The 6,947-nt window shown below is 61.7% G+C and overlaps 1 protein-coding gene across 2 annotated transcripts; it reads right to left on the bottom strand.

Moving 5' to 3' along the window:
- Window positions 1-423: 423 nt before the first annotated feature.
- Window positions 424-6,362, bottom strand: ARPIN (actin related protein 2/3 complex inhibitor). 2 transcript variants are annotated; one of them, XM_073304573.2, is made up of 6 exons: window positions 6,233-6,362; window positions 4,851-4,926; window positions 3,715-3,847; window positions 2,667-2,873; window positions 2,067-2,230; window positions 424-1,102 (listed from the first exon to the last, which is right to left on the bottom strand). In XM_073304573.2, the coding sequence occupies exons 1-6, from the start codon at window positions 6,322-6,324 to the stop codon at window positions 1,094-1,096; spliced, it is 681 nt and encodes a 226-aa protein (XP_073160674.1). In that variant the 5' UTR covers window positions 6,325-6,362; the 3' UTR covers window positions 424-1,093. The 2 variants fall into 2 exon arrangements, with proteins under 2 accessions (XP_073160674.1, XP_073160673.1); XM_073304572.2 differs by lacking the exon at window positions 424-1,102 and adding an exon at window positions 1,109-1,360.
- Window positions 6,363-6,947: the final 585 nt, after the last annotated feature.

A 6,947-nucleotide genomic window follows, 5' to 3' on the forward strand; every position in this document is an offset into this window, starting at 1 on the left:
GGGTCTAGGAGATGCTTTCTCCCCTCTTCCCTGTTCACACCTTGGGCCAGGCAGCCTTGTGTGGCAGACTACCTGCTTCTTTTTAATTTACAGTAGATCTCTAGCTCATCAGTGAGAGATCCCTGCCGGAAAGCAGGCAGCCCAGGTGGGCCGTGTAACAAAACGTGCCCTTTCTACCCACACACAGGGTACGGAATTAAGGGGCAGTTCCTTTTAAGCCAGCAGGTAAGGAAGTTCCCCACAGAACCACCCTCCTCTTCCCAGCCAGCCAGAGATGCTTGTATTACTTGCCCCTGAAAGTTTCTTCTTTTTTAGGTTACAGACAAAACTAAGAGGCCCGTATTTGGAAAAGATACAAGAGCCAGTTCTCCCTTGGCAGAGGGCTGGGGAGGCTTTGAGAACATCAGTCACATGCTTCTGGTGTAGGTTTGAGAGATTTATTAATTAAAAAAACACTGCTCATAAATGCACAGGCAGGATTTTAGAGATGGCTTGTGCAGACAGCTTGGGACATTTCCAATCAGCGAGATACATGGGTTAGTGTCCCATAAGGAGCAGGACTCCATGGCCAAGGGAGAGGGACTGGCTGGGCAGACAGGCATTATCTACATGTACCAAGTGGGATTTCTCAGGGGCAGCGACTGGGCAGGGTGCACCAAGCAGAGGGGCAATGCCAACCTTCACCCGGCCCCAGATGGCTCACAGCAGTCAGGAAAAGCCCAAGCTGCCCTGCTCTGACCATTCCATCCATTTCAAAGGGAAGCATAAGCTTGGTCACTTGGGCCACAGCCTCCGCCCAAAGCAGCACGCAGGTGGGGAGGAGAGAGAGGGACTCTTGGAACCCAGGGCAGAGCCGTACGGACCCCAAAGGCCTCTGTGGACAAACACTGCAAAACATACGAAGGCCAGCTGGGCATGGAGACCTCTTTCTCAGGGCTGGCCCAGTGCAAACTGCATCCTGAGCAACCCAGGGGTGAGAATCCCCCCATCCAGGCTCTGCACCCTCCCTGGTGCCATGGAGTCAAAAGCAGGGAGAACAGAACAGTTACTGTACAGAGCGGCTGCTGCCTCAGTGGAGAAGGTCCCTCGGCTCTCAGTCATCCTAAGGGAAAAGCCAACAGAGCCAGTCAGTGCGAAAGACAATCCTAGCTGGGCTCAGAACCCAGGAGCTATGCTGGGTCTCCAGGAGAGGGGAGGCCACTGAGGGATGGGCTCAGCGAGCCAAGGGAGGAGGGAAAGGCAAGAGCAGAGGGGGTTTGGCTGGTGGCGCAGCGCCCACTGCTGGCCTCATCACAGACTCGAGGAGGAAGCTGTGCAGCCACGGATCTGGAGCGTCCAAGAAGCAGCATGGGACCACAGGCTGAAGAAACAGACGTGGAAAAGCCGCAAACACAACAAAGTACGAGTCAGGAATCGAGACGGGGGCTCCTTGGAGCAGGGGCAGTCCCACTTTGTACAGGAATAAGCACAGCATTGGCTGTAAAGGACAGAAGCCATCTCCCAGAATGCAGGTGTGCACATGTCAAGATGGTCTGAGATGCAGCCCCATGCTCTGCGTGTCCATAGGCCTCGGACTGCCAGAAGCTGGGAGTAGATGACAGGGTTGGATCACTATTGGCCTGTTCTGTTCACTTCCCCGTGACGCACCTTGTACTAGCCACTGTCAGAGACAGGACACTGAGACAGAATACACAGCTCCTGCAGGCAAGGGGACTGGCTGTCTCCCAGGGGATGGAGCCTTTCACACTGAGCTCTCCCACTCAGACAACTGATCAGTGGCCTCTAAGATGAGTTGGTGTACTCAGTACGGCCCTAGCAGATCTGTGCTCTCAGGAGAGCTGCCCACCCCTCTCTCCTCTCCAGGGCTTGGCAAGGCATGCTGCTCTAGGGCAGCCCACCATGCTGGTACTTGGCCATAGAGGAGTCAGCCCCCAAGACTGCAATCCCAGCCTCTCCAACCTGAGCAGCTGGACCTTGCTCAGAGAGGAACTTTCCAGAAGATTAATCCCGCCCTGTGATCCTGCTTCCCCACTTCAACAGGAACGGGAGAAAGTATTTCCACCTACCCATTCATCCTCCTCTGCGCCGTCCCCTTGCCCCCTGGGCTCGGGGGCTGGCCCTCCTTGAGGTCTGTTAGCCATGATGTTGTCTGTCCAGGAAGCCCCAGCCTGTCCATCGCCAACAAAGTTACACTTGGTCACTGTCCCTGCATGCAGCTTGGCTAGAGAGACTGAAAGGGAGAAAGGAGCTACGTGGAGCAGAAGCAGGGGTGAGGGGGCAGGGGGTGCTGGAGGAAGCAGTTTCCCAGCTGGCATGTGGAAGTTGACTGAGCTGTCTCTGGGTGAAGCCAGCAGAGAAGAAACAGCAAGGCAGGAGCAGCAGAAATCTTCATTCCTGGGTAAGCTGGGGAACGCCTAGGGCATGTGTTGGTGCTGCTACATCTGCTCCAGGTCCCTGGGGATCTGGGTTAAGGCCTCAGAACGCCCGAAGGGCGACAAGCCCGACACCACGCACAGGGCCACAGAGCCTCAATCCCTGTCAATACCAGTAACTAACAGGCAGGAGGCAGCTGGAGGATGGTGCCCCAAAGCCAAGAGCAATGACCCAGTGCCACCATGGGGAGCAGGTGCACAAAGAGCCCAGCCTGGGAGGAGGGGGTCACTCACATATGAAAGGGCTGTCACCCTGGGTTTTCAGACGGATCTCTGTCCCCAGCTCCAGCTCCATCTTCTCCATCTCCATCTCCTGCAGCCAGAAGGCCACAGCCTGCCTGGGAGTGTGGGGCTCTGTCACACTCAGCAGCTCCGGCTTATTCACCAGCCCCTTCAGCTCCTCGGGGGACAGCCTGTCTGTCTCGCCTTTGGCTTCCACTTCTGCCACATGCAAAGCAAATGCCAGCGTATGTGAAATGCCCAGCACTCGGAGACTGAGCTCCTCTCAGCGCAGGGGAATGGATGGATCCCAGCAGGGAAGCTGTGCACAGGATGCCCAGGAGTCCCGGGCTGGGGGAAGAGGGAGTGGGCTCTGATTCTGGTCACTGGTCCCGAGGATCCTGACACCAAGCTCCCTGGTTCACATGTGCCTTAAAGTGCCAAGATATCTGTAACACAGAGCCTCTACAGCCCACGATGAGTAAAGGACTTTCCCCAATGGGAGAGATCAGGGTCGGACAGGACTGAAAGCCAGTGGTATTTCACGCCTCCAAGGGGCTAAAGAGAGCCGCACGCCCTCCCCCCAGCTCAGTTCAAAGGTGAGCGCTGGCCTCCACTTCCAGTTGAGGGGAAACCAGCAGGGGACATGGGCAAGATGACAACCACTGGGCAGGAGATTGAGCACAAGTCCCCGACCCCAGGTACAAGCCTTCCCCCTCCCCCGGGGTGAGAGAATGGAAAGGTGGAGCCAGCCTCCTGCGGCTGAGCTGAATGTGCCCAGGATGGATTCTGCGCTACTGCTGGGGAGAAGTTTCAGAGGAGCAGCCGTGTTAGTCGGTATCCGCGAAAAGAAAAGGAGGACTTGTGGCACTTAGAGATTAACCCATTTATTTGAGCAGAAGCTTTCGTGAGTCTGATGCATCCGATGAAGTGAGCTGTAGCTCGTGAAAGCTTCTGCTCAAATAAATGGGTTAGTCTCTAAGGTGCCACAAGTCCTCCTGTTCTTTTCGCTGGGGAGAGCAGGGCAGGACGGAGCCGCAGGAGGGCTCCTCCCAGTACCTACTGAAGGAGGACATGAGGAAGCCGGTGTTCACCTTCCTGACGTTGCTGAAATTTGGCTCTCTCTCACTTCCCTTGGCGTCAAACTTGCGGCGATGGACCTGGCCAGGCCTGACGTACAGCACATAGTATCGCTCCTGCAGCAGGGAGGAACCGGAGATGCTCACAGCCGGACAGCAGGTCACCAGCTCCCTGTCCCCCTGCTCCAGGGCCTGCAGCCCACAACCGGCAGACTGCCACCAGTCGCAGGGAGGTGACAGCCAGAGTAACGGCATTCCCTACCCCACCTGCTGCAAGGGGGTGAACCTGGGACAGCACCAGTGCTTAAAACAGTAACAGGACCTAGACCGGCAAAGCCGCCACTACCCAGCCACACTCCAGGTCAGCTGCAGAAACCGACACCCCCAGGGCCCAGCCTCCAGAGCCCCACACAGCAGCTGGGACCTGCTCACTGCAGCACAAGTCCACCCTGGGATAGGCCATTCCCAGGGAGCATCTATTCAAGGGAGGCAGTCAGCACAGTGCTCTGGAAGACAGCACGGTGCCAGCCCCTCTCTGAGGAGGCACCCCACCCACCCCGCCCAAGACGGGCACCTGCATCAGCAAGAAAAGCACCTTCCCACTCTGCACCAGGTGCGCCGCTGGACTGCCAAACATCTGAAGCAGGAACCCTAACCCTAGTGCCTGAGGGCAGGCATCAGCAAAAGCAGGAGATGCGCAGAAAGAGGGACAGACAGACAGCTATGCACTGCATGGCCAGCACTATACATACAGTGGATACGGCCCAGGAGATCTGCCAGCGACTCCCTGCGTGGCCACAGGAGAGTCAATGCCCATCGCTGTGCCTCAATTTCCCCAGCTGTGAAATGGCTATAAAGATCCTAACACATCTGTGGGAAGCGCTTTGAGAAATATGGAGAAAAATGCCAGTGTGAAGTATCATCGTTGGCGGGAGGCCCTCCCACGACTGGCTCGCATGCCCCCTCTGTGCCCTGCCTGGGGGAAGTCTGCTGCTGCTGCCCTCTCTGTACCAAGCTCTAGACAGATTATGGTCGTTTATCTCTGACTCCCCCCACCCCCAGCACCCATTGTGCGCCTCTTCCTCCCCAAGGGAAGCCCGGGACAAGGCACCTTGCTCACCTTCCTGCCATTAATATCCAAGATGAGGTGACGAGAGACATCAAGAAGCTCTCCCTCCAGAATCACACCGTTCCCACTGCAGACGTGAGGGGAAGGGAACAATCAGACACAGTGCACGCCACCAGGACAGCCATCCAGTCCCATGTCCCCGGCTCAGGCAGTGGCCAGAGCCAGATGCCTCAGACAAAAACAAAACCGCCCCATCTGCAGAACAGATATTTCTCCTGAACTCAGCAGCTGGTCAACTCAAGCCTTGATGTTGGATAAGGACTGAGAGTGCCTGTGGCTTTTATCCCACTCCGTGTCACTACAGATGCTGTTCTTAGTCTTAGAAATAAAACTTAAAGATCCCCCTCAGCCTTACAAAGCTCCACAGAGCATTTGCCTCAACAGCACCCTGCAGCAGTGAGTTCCGCAGGTTACAGAGCATTTCATTTCATCCCAGGAAGGGCTGCCTTGGTCCTGCTCTACCTAGGATGGGACAAATCAAGAGGATTTTCCAGCGAGCCGTTTCCACCCCAGTCCTCGCGGCACACCCCTGTTCCAACCCCCGCCGGCCCGCACCGCTCAGCGCCAACCCCGGAGCCCGGCGGGTGCCGACTCCCAGCCTGCGGGGCTGCCCAGCAGCAGGGACCTTGCCCTGTGTCTCCCCAACAGCCCCGGAGCGCGGAACAGGCGCGGCCCGCGCCGGGCTCTGGGAGGTGCGGGGGGGGGGGTCATGGGGATCCCGCGCAGCCCGGCCACCGCCCGCCCCCGCGCAGCCCGCCCCCGCACCGCCGCGCAGCGAGCCCCGCCCCGCGCAGCCCGGCCACCGCCTGCCCCCGCGCAGCGAGCCACACCCCGCGCAGCCCGCCCCCCCGCACACGCGCAGCGAGCCCCGCACGCCCGCGCAGCCCGGCCACCGCCCGCCCCCGCGCAGCCCGCCCCCCCGCACACGCGCAGCGAGCCCCGCCCCCGCACCCCCGCGCAGCCCGGCCACCGCCTGCCCCCGCGCAGCCCGCCCCCCCGCACACGCGCAGCGAGCCCCGCCCGCGCAGCCCGCCCCCCCGCACACGCGCAGCGAGCCCCGCCCCGCGCAGCCCGCCCCCGCCCACACGCGCAGCCCGCCCCCCCGCACACGCGCAGCGAGCCCCGCCCCGCCCCGCGCAGCCCGCCCCCGCCCACACGCGCAGCGAGCCCCGCCCCGCGCAGCCCGCCCCCGCCCCGCCCCGCGCAGCCCGCCCCCGCCCACACGCGCAGCGAGCCCCGCCCCGCCCCGCGCAGCCCGCCCCCCCGCACACGCGCAGCGAGCCCCGCCCCGCGCAGCCCGCCCCCGCCCACACGCGCAGCGAGCCCCCCGGCGCCCGTGGGCCCCAGCCCGAAGCGGCGCGGGGGCTCCGTACCCCTGCAGGGCGGGCGGGTCCCAGCGCCCGGGCAGCCGCTCGCAGTGCACCGGCCGGGCGCGCAGGCCCCGCTCCTCGCACGGGCGGCTCATGGCGGTGGCTCCGGCTCGGCGATGGGCGGGGCCTCATGCCATGGGCGGGGCTAGTGCGGGAGAGGCCGGGCGATGGGCGGGGCCTCAGAAGACGCGGCCGAGCGCTGGGCATGGGCGGGGCTACATGAGCGTCGGGGCGGGGCTGGAACAGGAGTTTCTAGGGGCGGGGCTTAGCGCGGGAGGGGCTATCGAGGGAGAGTCCCCATGGGGGCGGGGTTAGTACTGGACATGGGCGGGGCTGGAACAGGAGTCTCTGCGGGCGGGGCTGCCGAGGGAGAGACGACAGGAGGGGCGGGGCTCAATCCAGTGGGTGGGTTTGGGGGAAGGATGTGGGGCAGGGGCAGGTTTGGGGGGCGGGACAGTGGGAGGATGTGGAGCAGGGGCAGGTTTGGGGGGCTGGACAGGGGAGCATGTGGAGTAGGGGTGGGTTTGGGGGGAGGATGTGGGGCAGGGGCAGGTTTGGGGGGCTGGACGGGGGGGGAGGATGTGGAGTAGGGGTGGGTTTGGGGGGAGGATGTGGGGCAGGTTTGGGGGGCTGGACGGGGGGGGAGGATGTGGAGTAGGGGTGGGTTTGGGGGGAGGATGTGGGGCAGGGGCAGGTTTGGGGGGCTGGACCGGGGGGG

Source organism: Lepidochelys kempii, chromosome 10 (genome assembly GCF_965140285.1).
Source record: "Lepidochelys kempii isolate rLepKem1 chromosome 10, rLepKem1.hap1, whole genome shotgun sequence".
NCBI lineage: Eukaryota > Metazoa > Chordata > Testudines > Cheloniidae > Lepidochelys > Lepidochelys kempii.

Bases quoted from the DNA above. Each gene is read 5' to 3' on its own strand.
- ARPIN (XM_073304572.2), bottom strand. From the start codon at position 6,324: ATGAGCCGCCCGTGCGAGGAGCGGGGCCTGCGCGCCCGGCCGGTGCAC. The intron at 3,848-4,850 runs GTGAGCAAGGTG...TCCCTGCTGCAG, and splicing joins TGGATATTAATGGCAGGAAG to GAGCGATACTATGTGCTGTA. The intron at 1,361-2,066 runs GTAGGTGGAAAT...CTGTTTCTTCAG, and splicing joins GCGCAGAGGAGGATGAATGG to CCTGTGGTCCCATGCTGCTT.